The 18306-nt window shown below is 33.8% G+C and overlaps 2 protein-coding genes and 1 long non-coding RNA gene across 3 annotated transcripts; 2 read left to right on the forward strand and 1 right to left on the reverse strand.

Annotated features, from left to right (window-relative positions):
- Positions 1 to 259: 259 nt before the first annotated feature.
- Positions 260 to 3404, forward strand: LOC126876769 (venom serine protease Bi-VSP-like). The gene is made up of 6 exons (XM_050639649.1): positions 260 to 461; positions 652 to 747; positions 819 to 973; positions 1302 to 2798; positions 3011 to 3106; positions 3183 to 3404. Exons 1-4 carry the CDS (start codon positions 389 to 391, stop codon positions 1455 to 1457), a joined length of 480 nt encoding a protein of 159 aa, XP_050495606.1. The 5' UTR covers positions 260 to 388; the 3' UTR covers positions 1458 to 2798; positions 3011 to 3106; positions 3183 to 3404.
- Positions 3405 to 3532: 128 nt separating this feature from the next.
- Positions 3533 to 4189, forward strand: LOC126876783 (uncharacterized). Its single transcript, XR_007694516.1, has 3 exons — positions 3533 to 3805; positions 3889 to 3985; positions 4148 to 4189. It is a non-coding gene; the product is annotated as an uncharacterized LOC126876783 (long non-coding RNA).
- A 9243-nt stretch (positions 4190 to 13432) lies between these two features.
- Positions 13433 to 16151, reverse strand: LOC126876765 (cylicin-1-like). Its single transcript, XM_050639627.1, has 2 exons — positions 14738 to 16151; positions 13433 to 14650 (listed from the first exon to the last, which is right to left on the reverse strand). Exons 1-2 carry the CDS (start codon positions 16149 to 16151, stop codon positions 14325 to 14327), a joined length of 1740 nt encoding a protein of 579 aa, XP_050495584.1. The 3' UTR covers positions 13433 to 14324.
- Positions 16152 to 18306: the final 2155 nt, after the last annotated feature.

Below are 18306 nucleotides of genomic sequence, written 5' to 3' on the forward strand. Positions count from 1 at the left end.
AAAACTGTTAGGGCAGAAATTACACGTTTGAACTTTATAGTTCAGTATAGTTCAAATAGAAATTATATAGAATTATTTAATAATTTGTATTCCACTGGAATAAAAATTTAATTTCTGTCTTTATCAAATCTCTGTTTCAGAGTATTTGTACGTATGTACTTATCGTCTGCTGTATGATCGAATTTCGAATAGGTAATAATCGTTGTTACTCGTTATGTGAGAAAAAATTATGTATATTCACAACTATGACTATTGCATTTTAGGCGCTTGGCCATGAATCGCTGCATTAGGTTTTCGTAATCCGCGAAACCCAGACAAACCACTATGGAAGTTCGGAGGTTCCCTGATATCGGCTAGGCATGTTTTGACCGCAGCACATTGTGCACATATGGATGGAATAGAAAACATACACAATCATAATATTGCCATTCTTAGATTGGTGGAGGAGGTGCCATTTTCGAGTAAGTCCTCAAATATATATATATATATATATATATATATATATATATATATGCTATTGAGTATTACTGAAGTATCATATCCTGAAATTTCTTACTGTACACATATATTGTGTCATAAAGCGTGTATAATTCTTTCTCATACTTTTGGTCATTAGTTTCCTGCATTTTCATTTATTTTTTTATTTTTCAGGGTACGTATATCCCATTTGTACGAAAGAGCCCCTACGAAAGAGCAACTTCGTCGGCTATAACCCCCTTGTTGCTGGATCGGGAGCATTAAGATATAGTAAGTGATATCAATTTCATAATAAAATTAAATAGTTCCAGTCTTAAATATCTTTCTTATTTTCTTCGTAGGACGACCACGACGTAATGCATTAATGGAAGTACAAATGCCAGTGATTAAGAACGCCGAATGCAAAATAGCTTATTCCAAATTTCCCAATGCACCTGATATCACTGATGGTATAATATGCGCCGAACATGCTCAGGGTGGAGAGGATTCTTGTACGGTAATTAAGTTACAGAGTTACTACAAACTATACGGTATCTGAAGACACGTCGATTCGAATTAACATCAAATCGACGTCTTAAACATTAAAAATAATAGATAAACGCAATTTAATAGTTTTGCCCACTTCTCACACCTCGTTATGGTATTTAATCTAATTTCCTTCTAATCTTAGTTTTGCTCAAAATACATATAACATGTACGTTATAAATTGGAGTATTTCAATACACAAATCAATAGAAGATTATTACTGTATATAAGTATAATTTCAATACAATTCGATCGATATATTTCAGTATCTTTGATTAAAAATTTAACGATCCTTTCAGGCTGACCGCGGCGGACCACTGCTGATACAACATGAATTAACCTCGCATTTAATAGGTATTGTGTCTTATGCTTATAAGTGCGGCACAGCTGGGTATCCCAGCGTTTACACTAGGGTCACATCGTACCTTGACTTCATTCTCCAAGCGATGCAATAATATGATATTACTGTTCCATAAATATCATTGTGTAAAAAACGTAAAGTTGGATTTTCTTATTGTGGAGATAAGAAACAGCTCAAATTTACATTGTTTTGTACGTTACAAATTATAGGCTTAAAATGTACGAAATGTAACTTTGAAACGACACTAATTTTTTACGCACGATAAACCTCCACGACTTAGGTATGTAAAGATGATAAACGTATATTAATTCTATAAATTTGGTAATAATAAACCAACTTTCTGAGAAGTTCTGTAAATTTCGTTTCTGTTGTATCAAGAGAATAATGGAATATTCCACTTAGATCGTATACTTCTTGTACGTACGTACAACATTTTCCGGCTAATCTAAAACACTTCATAAGATAGAGAGCTTCTGGAAATTCGGACACAGAGAGTGCATAAAATACAAGATAAGTCTCGTGTCTTTCAAAATTATTTTTTATTCGCTAAAAACGTCCTGTGTACTCATGCAATCACATGCAACCTCGAAACTTCACTTATTTTTTATCACTTTCCAATTCAATACACTGTTTCAGCATTTTTGACTATATGTAAGAGAAATTTCCATTCAGCCAAAGGTGTACTTACAGATTATAGATTCCTATACGACTCTCAGTAAAAATTTATCCGCACTCCAGATAGTTAAAACTTCTGTCGACCGTATTGATCCATCTGCACTCTTCGTATGACGTCAATATTTGTTCAGTGCTGCTGCGCAGGTTTCTTTGTGTTACGTCAATTCGTTTGTGACCGTTGCGCGAGTAATGGCGCTTTGCAATGGTGATTTGCAGGAAAACAGTGCAGGATGCTGTGATTCGTTTCTTGTGGTCGGAGGTTATGTTTGATGCCTATATTTATCAAAGATTTAATGCACATTATGGAGAAAGTGTTTTGTCACGAAGTGTGTTTGAATGGGCACAAAAGTTCAAAGAAGATCGCACGAGTGTTATGAAAAAACAGCTGGACGCCCGTCCACATCCACGATGACAACATTGAACGTGCTCATGAACTTATGCTCTATGGAATAGACGAGTGACAGTGGATAATGTGGCAAATCATTTGCAAATCAGCCACGGCTCTGCTTATGCAATAGTACACGACAGATTTGGATTTTAAAAAGTTTGTGCGAGATGGATGCCGAAAAAGCTGATGAAAAGGTGAAGACGACGATGCATTCGTGGTTCGCAGCTCAGCCCAAAACATTTTTTAATGAGAAAATATAAAGGTCCTTCGGCAAATGGACAAAGTGTATACAGAAATCGAGTGATTATGTCAAAAAATGATGTATGTCTTTTTTGACAATTGCTTAAAATAAATTCTACACCGACAGAGCGGGTAACTTTTTACTCACCCTCGTAAGACACTTAAATTTCCAATCTATTATGATGAATAAAAGAGCTTATACTATTAAATCTAATTGTATTTTGTTGCATGAGAGTACACGTGTATGTGATGTACATTACCTTTATATCCCCTTGAACGCTTCAATATTGCGCATATATACTATATTTTGTACAGCTTCTATAAAATTTCGTATGTTTGTTTAGGCTGTTAATCTAGAGGCTGGAGTACAAAGAAGTGGCACAATGATGTGGGCTGATGACATTTATAATTATCAAGGAATCACCCCTACATTCGCTCAGGTATATATCGTTGACTATAACGTATTTAACATATATGATTGTTAGAATATTAATAATTAATTTTTAATTCTATCAGAATTTTAATGAAACTGTCCCTTGGGAAGGAAGAACTGATACCTTGATATCACGGTTTGTACATCCTATATATACGACAAATTTTAGAACATTATATAACGAAGAACCAGATCGTCGTGGCCATGTGATGTGAATAAAAGGACTTGAATTTGATGATATTTTTATAATGTTAGATAACATAACTAAGTATCTTCACAGTAAGATAGGATGACATGGTTTACATGATCTTAATGTTGTTCACTCGAGTGATGATATTATAAGGAAAAGCGTAATATCACAGGTAGGATGATTCATAATTTAGAACTACTAACTCATGTATGTATTAAAAATTAAAGAAATATATTAAATTTTATAGGATATTTATGTTTAGTAACCAGTAATTCAGAGATTGGTATTCATGGTTACTATAACGAGGCTGTAGAAACGCACCCTTTCTTCTTTGCAAATGGTCCTGTATTTATGTCTAAGCCGAAACTGGAACCTCTGAATAATTTAGATTTATTCTTGTTATTTTCTAAAATACTTATCTACAGTATACCATAAGGAATGATACCGTATCGCACCTAATCAAGTGCCTTAAGAAACATCAACAGGATATCACAGTAATCCCTTATCGACTGATATGTAAGTAAAAGTTATCTGTCATTGTTATACACAATTATGTGTTAGTGTTATACACAGTTATTTATCATTTTCTATTAATTCAGTTGTAGCCACTACAATATCTATGACACTGGTAGTAATTATAAGAACAATAATGATGTTCTATAAGAGGAAATGATGATTAGGAACAAAAACTTACAGGTAAGTCAAAGTATATGTTATTTGCCATTTGAAAAGAAAGTTACTAACTTGGAATTTTTTGATAAATAATAATTGTGCAAAATATATTGGATTTCAAATTTGTCAAAAATTGAAATTTAAGAAGCATTGTAATAATATAACATTAATATTTTGATTTTTCAGGAGATATCATGCGGTGGATGGATAATATGTAAAAAATATTATATAAGAAATAGCATCATGACAAAGAATATATAAAGACAGTTTCATTTTTTATAAATAAAAATTTGTTGTTCCAGATTTTGAAATATAGTGAAACGTTTAATTAGTATCTTAATATCTTTAAATAATTATTATTTTAGAATCAATTGTAATTGTATCATACGTACTTTTGAATTCATGCAAGAACATATGTAATTTTGAAGTAGTTATTATTAGGAAATTGTTAGACGCGAACAGTATGCGAAAAGTTAGTATGTAGTGTAATAATTATCAATCAAAGCACAAGAATTAAATTCTTGAGGAAAAAATTTCCGGAATTTCTTATTTACATGATTATAAAGAAATCCATAATAAAAAGGAGCTGTTTTCTAATACTTCTCTTCCTTGTAATGCCTACGTTAATAATAACGAGGTTCGACTTTTTGTTTTTAGAGGGATACTGGAAAATTTGAAAGTACAGTACCATTGGGAAGAAAATCACGATATTGAAAACGATATTTGCAAGTAAATTTCCAAAAAATCTGTTTTCAAATTTTCGCTTTCTATTTCACATTAAAAGAAAGGGAGGGCTGCCTTCTTTTTCTGCAAGACAAAACAAACATTCTGAATCTCGTATCAATGAATGATGTCAATAAGTTATTTTTCTTTTCAGATTGAACAATATTCCAGATTTATTCATAATTTCATACTACGCGAAGAATAGACTTTCATAGGTATATAAAGGAAATATTAAGTATAGGAAAACTCTTTTTCGTTGTAGGTGACATATGCTTCACGGTTGAACACATGTATTTTTGAACACATATAAATGAAGAAGTACTCTTATGGAGAAAAAGAATTGATACCTTCGATTGACATTAGATAATGTATATAAACTTATGAACAATCACTATCAGTTTGTATTTTAGGTGCACACGCAGATTTGTTGGAGTTCTTATAAAATGTACTTCCTGTACGAACGTTTTATTCTTCCAAATTTTACGATACTATGTCTCATATCATAACTATATGGATTAAACGTAATATAAATGATCCGAAAATAGACTCGAACGACATTAATTGTCTTTCTATTTATACCAATATCGAAAATACAAGTAAAGCTGGAGCAATAGTATGCAAGAATGGACTATTTATTATTTTAAACCAAATCATAGCATATTCAGAATGCACACTATTATCATGAAATGTAAATGAATCAGTTGTAAACGAACGATTTTACTGTAAAATCATTGCCACCTTTTTTTCATCTGAAATATAGCAGCAATGAGTACATTCTTTTAATATATAATAAAACGAGATATCTTTATAAAGTTACATATGTCATCACTGGTAACTGTTATCTCGTATGACACCAAATATACCGTTAGTATGGAATGATATTTTTATGAAGATATACTTTAATGATAGATTTTATGAATGAAACGTTATATAAGAAAAATTATCTCTTGTTATTCTATGAAGTGTAGTAGCTAATGAAGATTAATTTTACGAAGTATTAGAGCAAAAGAGAATTAAAAAATTAAAAAGATCTAAATAAGATTGTTCGTGTGGCTTAATTATCTCAATTCTGGTACACCACTTGTTACATTCTAACTACTTAGCGCTAAACAATAACTTGCAAATATTAAAGATATTAACACCTTAATATTAACACCTAAAGGTTTTCAGGAAATTTTATAATATTTGATTATTGTATATCTAGTCATTGATTGATAAAATTTCTTGTATAAGCATAGATCGAGGTTGACGTCATACGCAGATTGCATATCATTGACAGGTATCGTTTTAATTTATTTTATGGCTAGAATCATTTGAATATTATACGAATAATTATTTCCATTCGGACGATTAATAAATCACGTACCTATAAAAGATATATTACGAAAAAGACGTGACGAAACAAAAAAATATTGGAAATTCCGTTGTCATTAGATCAATTATTTTTGCAATGATTTTTATTTCCATGTAATTACATATGAAATGGCTAATTCATTAACATCTCCTCGAATCGAATATAATTCGTTACACTTCACAACGATTCAAATAATGGACGGGAAATATATAATAACTTTCCTGTCCTTGCGTTAAAACAGTACTGTACAAATCAGATGATACAACCTAACCCCAACCTAACCCCAAAAAACCCAATTACATCCACATTGCATGACAGCACACTTGCAATGGATTTTTGTGATTTCAATGTCACAGACAATGACACAACTAATCAGAACACGTTCGAGGCTATAGACATTGAAATTACCGCGTGTTTAATACGTTTAAAGCATAAATCTAAATTTCACGCGATTATTTCTTTGTACATTGTGAAACTCTTAAATTATCTTAATCGAATAAATAATCCTAATGTAATAAAACATCTTGAAATAGACCTAGATATCTGAAACAGAAACTCGAAGGATAAGAAATCCTAAAAGGTACTAATCCTAAAATAACAAACTCCTAAATAATAAACAAGTGATAAAACCTGTTATAAATAATAAACCTTACCTGGAATAATCAAATCCTAACTAATCGAAAATAAAATAAGGCAAGCAATTCTTAATCTTTCAAGTAATTTTTCCGAAAACACAGAAAGATAGAGAAATTAAAAAGACGCAGCACAAATTGCAGCACAATGAAAGTTTCGGAGCGATGAATACGATCGTATTAAACTAAATAATTTTCAAAAGTGAAATTACACTGAAACGTATATCGATGATATTTGTCATTTCTACGATCTGTTTCGCTTGATCGTGCTTCTTTTCTGATGTAAATTCAATTTATAATACGAACTAAGTTTCCTTTATTATTATTAGTCCTGCGTCTTTTTAATTCGTCACTTCTTTTATTTCAGAACAATGACGGGCTCCAAGATGCTGTTCGGATGTTTGGCGTTAATTGCTTTTCTGCATCCATTAGTTCACGTTTCACAGCTCAAGGTTTGTACTTCGAGTTGTCTTTTTCCATGCACTTCAAATTCCAATACGATCTGGTCACGTGGCCTTCGTACAATTTCGAAATTTTACCTGTTTGGTAATCGTCAATGAAAAAAGAAGTTATGCGTGACCTCAACACATTGAAACAATTTTTATGATTTTTTATTTGCCGGTTGGTCAGCAAGTTAATGGAAAAATTTCACTTAACTATTCGCGTTAATTTCTTCGGTTTAACTTTTGGGAAATGCTTCGTTAGCTTCGGGAATATTCCAACGATTCGTTTTACGTACAAAATAAGCATGATAAATATTACATCACGATAATGTAATATCGGAATATATTAAAGGTGTAATTTTGTCTGATTAATTATAATTTATTAATAATGGATTGAAAATACAGATATTAGTTAGACAGAGAAACGATGTTTGATTAACAGGAAAACTAAATGCAACGCTCGTATTTACAACAAATAACTTGACAACTATTTGGTAACTCTCTCTCTCTCTCTCTCTCTCTTTCTCTCTCTCTCTCTCTCACTAGCAACTCTAACACTCGACAACACTCGCAACTCAATTCTAACGACTCTATGCTTCGACGTCTCGATCAACTCTGATTCTCGCAACACGCACACTTTTCGATTCGCCTTGAATAGCGAAACCGTCCTTCTTCTAACGTTGTCTATTGTTTCCCTCATACCTATGTAAGAACTACCAACTACGTGCCTTTAGTCACGTAGGCACTCTTAAATGTAAACGAACCACAGAAACACGACGTACACGGTTTTTCTATTTTCAGCCGATCTCCAATCAAAGCTATTCTACGATATTACAATCGGCCTTTCCTGACAATCACATCTGCCCTCAGATGTGCTCATCAGCGCCGCTCGCACTTACATCACTATCGTCAGCATTCCACCATTTCATGTGATCGGCTGCCGTGGAAGTTGTACGTGGCCCTTCGTGCTCCCCCTCTCGCTGCACTATGTATCGGCCATTTCGCAGGACATTTATCACCCGATACGGTCCAAGAAACTTCGGATGCAGCTTTAGCCCGGGACCCCTCTGCATCCTCTCGATTGCCACTAGATCTCCCGTCCTGTATGCTGTCGCCTTCTTGCGTCTCCTGTTATACGCCCGCATGTTTCGGATTTGGATCTCCTCAATCCGTCTCTTTGCGTCCGCACGCAGCTGATCTCGTTCCTCTTGGAACACCGCGGCCTGTTCGTCCTCGATGCTACTGCTCCTCTTTCGCTCTTCCTCTATCTTCCTCTCCGTTGTTTGTTTACCCATTTCACTCTTGTCAGGGGCTTTGTTGCGAAAAGCAAAATTTCATATGATCTCACCAATTTCGGATGTCAGTCAAATCAGTCAAATCAGTCAAATAATAAGTTCGCGTTAATATACACGTTCGATTTTTGAAAAGCTTGTTCAATTTAATAAGAGTCTTGGTAACAGGCTTATGTTTTTAGACCTAATTGGTTGTTTTCATTTACAAGTACCTCGTGTTAAAGTACTCATAAAATGACATTAAAATCAGAAAACTAATAACTGAAAGATTATCATTTTTTCTCTGTGGTAGTTTACATATAACATAATGCAACTAACATGTCACGATTAATGCAAAATAAATAAATTACTAATATAGACATTTTTTTAGTAATTTGTATAATCGTGAAACGAATTGGACTTTCTAAAGGCAAATATTAAAGGAAACATGGAATTGATGCCAAATCTATCACAAATATTATTTATACTACTTATTTGCGCCGTCTGAAGCTTTATACTATATACTGATCTACTACATACTATATACTATAAACTGAATCCTTTGACGTAATCTTAATAGCTTGAAGGAATCTCTAACCCTGTAAGTGTTTTCGGTTTATGGATGGTCCTTAGAACAATGCTTAGGTTTATTGCGCACTCTTACAAATAACGGAGAAAGCGGGTAGTTATTTTTCCAATAAACAATGTCACCCACGAGCCACGTTAGTAGGAGGCTTCCTCCTCCTATCTTCATTCATTAACGTTGGCTATAATCAATGGGCACCCTCACTTTCCTAACGAAAAGTGTGAACAACGAATCCGCGTTCTTCGTTCAGAAAGCACACCCACACTGAGATTTCCTCTCGTGGCGGCACACGAGAACGCAAATCTCACCACTCGAAACCAACTAGTGTCGGACGACGGCAGCGCAGTGGTTAGCGCCATAGAGTACAAACGTTCGGATCCCGGGTTCAAATCCCGGCGCCTCGTACTTTTCCAAAGTCCGATGTTTCTTCCACGACATCTAAATAAGAAGGAAATACAGCAGTACTACACCCCGGCAAGCGACATCTACAGCCAGCAGCCTACAATTATCACGGATATATGAAGGAAGACGGAGAAAAAGAAGAAAAAAAGTGTGTTTCGTCCAGAGCCTGCTAGTGGACTCATCAGTAAGGCTTACCTAGCAGGCTCATGCCTTAGACACAATGGAAGGAGGGGGAAACAAAGCTATGTACATGGCAGAGACATTGAAGACGGATTCCTCCCTCCCACGGCCGGACACTGTATCCAAGGCCGGTCGGATCTCCTACCCTCTCTTGCGACGTATCCCAGTGGAGCGGCCCCACTCTTAATCTAGTTTGGTGGGAAAGGTTCGCGTACACACCGTGTGTAAGAACTATTAAAAACCACACAGTGTATCGCGACTACCTTTCTACTACTTAACCCAAGTCCTATATATTATCAGTCTTAGGTCCGAGGCGGCTCCTGTCACGTAAAGTTGGTACTTGGGTGGTAGTAAGAAGGCTGAGTCGTAACCCAACCACTTATTTTCCTTTATAAAACTTTATTATAAACACTTACAAAATAACACCGAACCGGAGAATAGGGGTTGTATGAGTACAGCAACTAGAAGAGGAACAAGAACTACCCGAGCTGGGTGAAGTCTCGGTTTATATTCGTTTTGGTTTTAGGATGTTGAGGGGCTAGGTGTAGGTTATGATGTAGAAAAGTGTCCGAAGGTCGGGGGTCCATATCCTATCTCTGATGTGGACGGAGGTGCGTCACAGCCTTGGTGTATGCTATGATGATAAGGTGGTGATGTGTCCAAAAGTGTCCGAAGGTCGGGTGTCGATGTATTATCACTGATGTAGGTTGAGATGTGATTGATGTCACATACCCCCCCCCCCCTCTTTAGATTGATTTTGGTCCTCCAAAATCTTAGTGTTTCCTCAGTATGGAGCGATGGAATTGGACTCTGACTGGTTCGACTTGTACTTGTTCTTCTTCGTCGTGGTATATGCTTTTGCTATTTCAACCTGTGAAGGTTATTGGCTGGTTAAATTTCGACTACGATTAATAGGGATAATTTGCTAAGTTTGACGAAATGCCGCAGTATCACGTGTTGAATCTTTTGTAGACTTTCTAACAGCCTGTGATATAGAATGAGTTAGTGGTCTTTGAGTAATGGTTTTATACTATCTTGTTGTTTCTTTATAGTTTGATTGTTATCCAGTTGTTCCTTTGATACTTGCATTTCTTTGTTTTGTTTAGCAACTTCTAAAGCCTTTTCAGCATCTACAACTGGTTCTTTTTCCATGCATGTAATTTCTTCTTCAACCAGTACAACTGTGCTTTCCTCTATAGTTCGTGTTTTTGTGTCATTTAGTAAACTTTTCAATTCAATTTCCACAGTATCTGGAGCTTTAGATACCGACTGACTGTCATCTTCTGCATTTTCAATGCCCCAATCATCAAAGATATCCTGAATGACACTTCTTTTGTTAGTTATGCGCACTTTATCTGCTTCACTTATAGATTTATTCCTTCCTTCTGTATTAGCAACATGTATAAGTACGACAATTTTATTATGAATAATTTTCTTTTCTACATTAATTTTATGTGAACTATCAAAAGATCAATCTTGCCATTTCCATTTGTTGTTTCTTGTTATTCTTTTCTTTAATATCAATGTCATCTGCAGTTTCTAGATCACTAATTACTCCTGAGGTAATAGGAGTTATAGAATCGTTTCTTGTCTTTGTATGATTTAATATGTCATAATTGTATTTCTGGCTACAATTTTCAGAAACTTCTTGAGCCACAATTTCTGTTGAAATTACTTCTATAATTGTTCCATCACTTTCTCGTGCTTAACCTATCGAATTAAGTTCTTCATTTACAATTTCAGCGTTCTTCATTCCTTTTTGTTCTGCAGAAACATTTTTTTTTCTTCATTGGAATTTACAACAGCATCCTTTTCATGTACAGTTAAAACAATATTTTTTTCCGTACTTTCATTCATATCATTAATATATAGTAGTTTCTACAGTCAGTACCATTACTTCTGAACTACTATCAACTAGTTTAGACAAATCTGTGTCTGTATCCGTGAGATGCAATGTTTGGGCTTTATCATCAAAAGTTTCACCAAGTGTTTTAATTAATGCTTGACACTGAGCATTAGTAACACTAACTGTATCTATATTTAACACTGTACAAACGTTGTGTTTCTCAATGTTTTGTTCACCCTCATTTGTATTAAATATTTCAACATCGTTCGTACTTTCTTTATCTAAAGATGTGTCACCTGCATATCTTGAATGATCTCCAATCTCAGTTGTATTCTCTGCTTGCTCTTCTTGAAATTTCTCATCTTTTTTTTTTTTTTTTTATATTGATCATCAATTTGTGGGTCCTTATTTATTATTTCTTGTTCTACTTCATTAATCGCAGCGTTCTTTATGCTCTCTGTCTCACTACTTTCCTTACTTTAAAAATTTTTTTTTGTTTTTATTTAAATCTGTTACATCACATTTATTTACTACTAAACCATCTTGAATTGTATTATCTGTACATTCCTGTGACTTTTTTTTTTGATTTTCTGGAATATCATGCACATTCTTTATAATATCAGTCGTTGATTCTGATATTAATGAAGAAGATACATCTACTTTTATCGATGATTCTACTTTATTAATGTCACTGTGCACTTCATCTAGTTGTTCCATAGTAAAACATCAAGATTGTTACAATTACTTAAGAAGTCATAGATTGTTATTTAAATATTTACTGCACTTTTCCATCAATGTAACTCTTTATGGCAGTTTGACATTCTACAGAACACCAATGCTGTATCAGTTTATATTTTTCTTCATCATGAAGTTTTATTATATCACCTAATTCTTCCTGATGTTTTTTTTTCTTTTTTTTCAATTTTCAAATAAGAGTGTGTTTTCTATGTGAATCTTTTAATTCTTGGTTCGCCTCGAGTAAGCGATTATTAACATCTTTGGAAAGTTTTTGGACGTTTTCCAGTTCTTTTCTAAGAAAATTATTTTGTTCGTTCATATCTTTTACTTTACCTTCAATTTCTACCCTACGCAATATTTCAAATTTATTTTCATTGACAAGGATCATTTTTCTTATTTTTCAATATCCAGTTTCAATTTATTAGTTTCTTCTTCATATTTATATCCAAAATCACCCACTTTTTCATATTCACCCTTTAGTTCGTCTAGTTCACATTGAAGGGCAGATTATTTGTCCTTGTGGTTCAAGAACTACATTTTATCTCTTTTGCATCTTTAGCTCCAGCTTCACGTTCCTCCATTGAATTACTAACACATGAATTAAGTTTGGCCTTTTTTTTTGTTCCAGCAAGTCAACTTCATATTTGTGACTTATGTTATTTCTTCTAATTTTATTGTTAGTTCTTCAATTTGTATTCCAAAAGATTGAACTCTTTTTACGTGCGTGTGTGTTTTTTTTTTTTTTTTGTAACTCGTCGAGTTGCAATTCTAATTTTTGCACTTCCTCCTTCATGTCCTCTATGTGCTTCTCGAGCTCTTGTGTCGTCCTGTCTTTGTCGGAACATTCTACTTGAAGATCAGCGAGTTGATGCTCGGGATCGTAATTCAATTTTTGGTCGTTAGCAGTAATAAGCTCACGTAACTTCACTTTTGAATTTGATCTTGTTTGGTCTTGATTGTGTTTTCCTGGTGCTTGTGGTGTTCTAAAAGTAATCGTCACGTTGCTTGCATTTTTAGTGCACATTGATACACTGCACTCTGCACAGGCAATGCTTTTGCTGTCATGAAATCTCTCTAACTTTTCAGTAACAAAACCTTTTATTTTATTATTTAATTTTGGATCATGCCCCTGGTGGAGATACATTATGTGTTCTCTTTACCTTTATTATGCACACGTTTTCCTTTTGCTCTCAATTTTTCGATCATCTTGTGCTGTTCTATATATTGTGTTCTTATGTTCTTCGCATATAAATCCTGTCGATTGATTTTATCTTTCAGTTGAGGTACATGTTTAATTATTTACCTGTGATTATGATGAACAACCTCAGCGTATTTCCTTTCTCTCTCTCTTTTTTTTTTATGGATTTCTTGATAATCTTTTAGAAGTTGCTCGTTATATTTGGAAAGCTTTCTCACTTCGTCTTCAGCTGTTTCCTAACGGGATTTTTCTTCTTCAAGTCTTTCTGTAATCATTTTTTCTAAACTTCTCCATTTATTCTGTTCTTCTTCGAGTAATTCATTACGTTTCGGTATCTGGCTATCTTTTCCTTTAAAACATTTAATTTTATCAGAGAGTTCTCCTATTTTCAAACTTGCTTCATTTAAGGTAACTTTATGAATTTCCTATTGATGCTTTAACATTTGATGTAAGTCTTCTATTGCTGTTTCACGTTCTTTCAACTGTTCATTAAATTCGTTGTTTAGCATATCCACTCGAGAAATTTCGAGTTCTTGAGCATCGTTTCTTCTTTTAGAAATTTGGTTTATTTTCTCTCGCCTGCTGCTACATGTTGCTGTCATTTTATCAACTTCTTTCTTCTTTTTTTCTTTTTTTTTTTTGTTGAACTTAAAATCTTGATTTAAGGTTTGTGTTTCACTATATGATTTATTATTATTAACTAGTTCAACATTATTTTCAGTAGATTTTTTTTCGCGTGATTTTTATACTTATTTAAATAGTTTAACATGAGCAAATGCATCGTACGTCAGATATACCATTTTTAATAAATTGTCGCCTTTACAACTCGAGTTACCTCTGAACGAGTCGCATGATTGATCAATAAGCCATGAGTAATTATGCAAATTCAGTTTTTTTTTCATCTATTTATTTGAATATTATAACAAAGACTTTACATTGAATATTTTATTAAAATTGTAAGTTTTTCATAAACGCTTCAAAAGCCACAGTCTATTGATCAACTCCTCTATCCTTTCTCTTTCTCCTCACTAAAATAGATAAATTCCTAATGTAGTTTGTGGATAATATTTTTTTTTTTCTAAAGCAAATCACATTTATCATCTGATATATTTTTTGAAATAATTTCTGTCTGTACATTTTCTTCTTTTCCCTTACTCCTCTTTCTCTTTCTAATGAATTCTTTTTATTCCGTAAAATAGTTTTTGTATATTCAATTTTGTTAAGTGCAATCCTTATTTCTGATAACTTACTTTTATTAGATAATTCTTGTGAATCTTCTACTACATCTTCCATATCATTTTGAGTGCGGCTTCTACCTTCAGTAAATTTAATATCTTGAACCGTATCATTAATTTCAATAGCTCTTTCGGTATCAAGTAAATCGCACTTATTATTGAATATACCTTTTGAATTGACTTCTGTCTCTGTAGTTTCTTCTTTTGTATCTTCTTCGAGTTTTCTTTGTTCTTCTAATCCACCCTTCTCATTTTGTAGGATCTTCCTTGTATCTTCATCCTTTTTAACTTCGACTTTATCCGATCTCCTAGGTCTGCCTCTATGTTTCGCTTCATCAGTTGCTATTACACCCGTTACTGCATTATCATTTTCTACAGATTTATACCTATCGCTATCACTAGCTGTGTTCGTTAAAAGAACTTCCCTTCGTTGACGAGTATCAGTTGTTTCGTTTTCACTATCTGAAATTGATTTTTGTTTAACACCTCTTTTTTCTTCTTTGGCAAATTTATTTTCTACATTTTCCGATGCCTTTTGTTTATTAATTATTTCACACTTGTCTTCGATTAATTTCGTCTTTAAAGCGCTTCGCAAAATTTTATTTGTGTTTGATTGTCTGGCTTGATTATAAACAATTTCTTCAAATTTTGGCGAAGTAGCAGGCTTTGCAGCAACATTATAACGACTGCTCCGTTTACTACTATCTAACATAGATGGAGATGGATTCTTGTCATCTTTATTCTCTAAAGACTTCTCTTGTCTATTAGCATCTAAATTTCTCGACATAAGATCTGCTGAAGTTTTTGATTCTGTAGTGTCACACGCATTTTTCGCTGTCATCATTTGGTCTTCTTCTATAAGCAAATGTTCATTATTGTAAGCATTATCTCTTGCTTTTTGTATGGATTCTAATGATATATTTTGTTCAACGTTGTCTATTGATTTTGTATCATTTTCAGCAGTTGATTTACTAACTGCTTCTAATTCCTTCGTTTCAATTTGGTTTTCTTTATTTGTATCGCCGTCCAAAATATTTCTCATTGAAATATTATCCTTCTTGTTATGATCTTTTTCTGCTTCTCCTAAACTTTTACTTTTTTTGTCAAACCATTCTTGTAAATTTTGAGTATCTTGTGACGAAGATGGTGACAAATCATTATACAATACTGCAATATCTTCTTTCCTTCGTTTCACAGACTCTTTCTGGTATTCTGTTGAGCTATTGACATCAAACATTAAGTCTGTTTTAATGAAAATATAATCCTGTGAAGCGGTGTCAATTGATACTTTCTTTTCATAAGAATTTTCTACATTAGACTGCAATTCTTTTGAAAATTCTTTCAAAACCATTTCTTCATTTCCTACAGTAACGTCTGTTTTCTCCAAGCTTTTGTTCAAATTATTAGAAACTAAACTACCCTGATAACTCCGACTAGTCGCTGCTTTAATAGTCTCTTTTAACAGTTTTCTTAACTTGATTTCGTTCTGCTTCTGCATAGCGTCTAGTATGGCCCGAATACTTGGATCCACACCAGTAGCCATAGGGCTAACAGAAGATGTGTCTTCTGATTTTTTGCTCATAGTGGTTATTGTACTGTTGTTGGAGTCTGTACTAGCGAAGCTATTGTGACGAGTATATAATATTTAAAAGAATCCAGTTCTTTACCTGAATATTCTTCTTTTCGTGACCAGTTTCAGTTTTGGTGATGACCGTAGTCCGCTTTCCGTAGAAGTCGTTTTCACGTAAAGTGAGCTGATCTGCAGAGGTCCGCTGATCCCTCAATCGTCAATGATGCACGTATGCCGAAATGCGTAATTTCGTTTCCTTGAAGTTGATGGATCCGGGCACGGATCGCCAAAATGTCACGTAAAGTTGGTACTTGGGTTGCGAGAGAAAAGAAAGCTGAGTCGTAGCCCAACTATTAATTCTCTTTTATCGAACTTTATTATGACTTTGGCACTTACAGTAGAATAACGTTGAACAGAGAAAGGGGTGTTGTACAAGAACAGCAACTAGAACGAGAACTCCCCGGGCTGGGTGAAGTCTCGGCTTATATACACCCTGGCTTGGGGATGTTGGGGGGTTTGGTGTGGATTCCAAGGAGTCCGAAAGTCGGGGTTGGGGCCTTATCTCTGATGGGGACTAAGATGCGTCGCGGCGTTGGCGTCCGACAGTCGGGAGTCGATGTCTTTTCTCTGAGAGGTAATTGGTGTCACAGGGTCAACGGGACGAACTCTCCATCTAACAAAGGCATTAAGTAATCCTATAGCTCTCCTTAAAAGAAAGATTTGTAGCGGCACATGGCAGTAAACATTCCAACGGTTTCTGTCCCGTAGCTCGCCACACGCAGATCCTATTCTCCGGGCAGGATGTTTACCAGATGTCGACGCGTCTCCACAGTACGCGATCGGCTAGCCCGAGGACCGTCATAAACACTAATATCTAGTTACCTAAAATCCTTCAACAGATACACAGTCTTTGTCCCAGTTACGGGAAGACAGGAGAGACCTATTTTTCCACGAACGACGTCTCCCACTAGCAACCCTCCCTCAAGGGCGGCTAGCATCCTTTTCTAACTACCGATATGGAGATTGGCCAATTAGCAGCAACGTCAATTTCCCTTACTTTCCGAACGTAGGATGTCCCCGACGAATCCGATGATTTCGTGTCCTTAGACACACCCCGTCATATTTTTCCTCTGGGGTATCACCGGGTCGGAAAGTCTCTCTCTCTCTCTTGCGGTCTCATCGACAAAAAAGGATTAACTCCTTACGGTCAGCGAATATTAACACAGAATCCGACTTAGATTTTTTGCGAGTGCGTACGACTACCGTCCCGTTGTCCGCGGATTCGTTATTGAACCTAGGATCATTGTCATTAGTCTCTCGAATATCTAATAACCACGGTTACTTGTCCGGTTCTATGGTAATCGTATTTGCACTAGTCAATGTCTTCTCTATTGCATAACGACAACGTGTAACCCAAACGAAGATTCGTTTCACGCCCCTAACCCTAATTCTAATGTAAACCCGACGTATATATATATATAAATAAATAAGTAATTATAAATTAATATTACCTATTATTAATAATAATTTAATTATATATCTCAAGATAATAAAATATTTATAATTTATATTAATTTTTATATATAAATAATTAATTATATATAATACATTTTTTTCAATTTAAAGTTAAAATATTTATATTTATATTTTAATTTTTTTTATAAAATTAAATGTATGTATAAAGATTTTAAAATTAATATATTTAAAATTAATAATTATATATTAATATATACTTATATACAAGATAATTCAATTTTTATCAATTTTATTAAAAAATTTTATTTTATTACGTTAAATATTTATAAATTATTTTAATTTAATTATCTAATTAAATTATTATTAATTAATTATAATAGCAATATTTATAATAGTATTGTTAATTTTTTATTTTTATATTTTAAAATATATATATAATGTACGTATCCATTATGTATTTCCAATGTACGTACAGCAGATACTCACAGGAAAAACCAACGAGACTAATAATAAAATCAATGAATTAGAAAAAAAGAGCTATAGACAAATATCTTATAATATACCGTGGCATAATCTGCAATTTATTATAAAATAATTGATCCGAGCAGTATCAATTATAAAAGAAGATGGCTGAATATGATAGACACTGTCGAATACTAATCAAATATAATCATTTAGTTAATCTTTAAGA

The sequence above is a fragment of the Bombus huntii genome, unplaced genomic scaffold, assembly GCF_024542735.1.
Source record: "Bombus huntii isolate Logan2020A unplaced genomic scaffold, iyBomHunt1.1 ctg00000093.1, whole genome shotgun sequence".
Taxonomy (NCBI): Eukaryota; Metazoa; Arthropoda; class Insecta; order Hymenoptera; family Apidae; genus Bombus; species Bombus huntii.

Excerpts from the sequence above, each read along its gene's own strand:
- LOC126876769 (XM_050639649.1), top strand. The coding sequence starts at position 389 with ATGGATGGAATAGAAAACATACACAATCATAATATTGCCATTCTTAGA. Across the intron at positions 748-818 it reads ATCGGGAGCATTAAGATATA|GACGACCACGACGTAATGCA; the intron begins GTAAGTGATATC and ends TTTTCTTCGTAG. Across the intron at positions 974-1,301 it reads GTGGAGAGGATTCTTGTACG|GCTGACCGCGGCGGACCACT; the intron begins GTAATTAAGTTA and ends CGATCCTTTCAG.
- LOC126876765 (XM_050639627.1), bottom strand. The coding sequence starts at position 16,151 with ATGAGCAAAAAATCAGAAGACACATCTTCTGTTAGCCCTATGGCTACT. Across the intron at positions 14,651-14,737 it reads GACAGAAGTCAATTCAAAAG|GTAGAAGCCGCACTCAAAAT; the intron begins GTATATTCAATA and ends AATTTACTGAAG.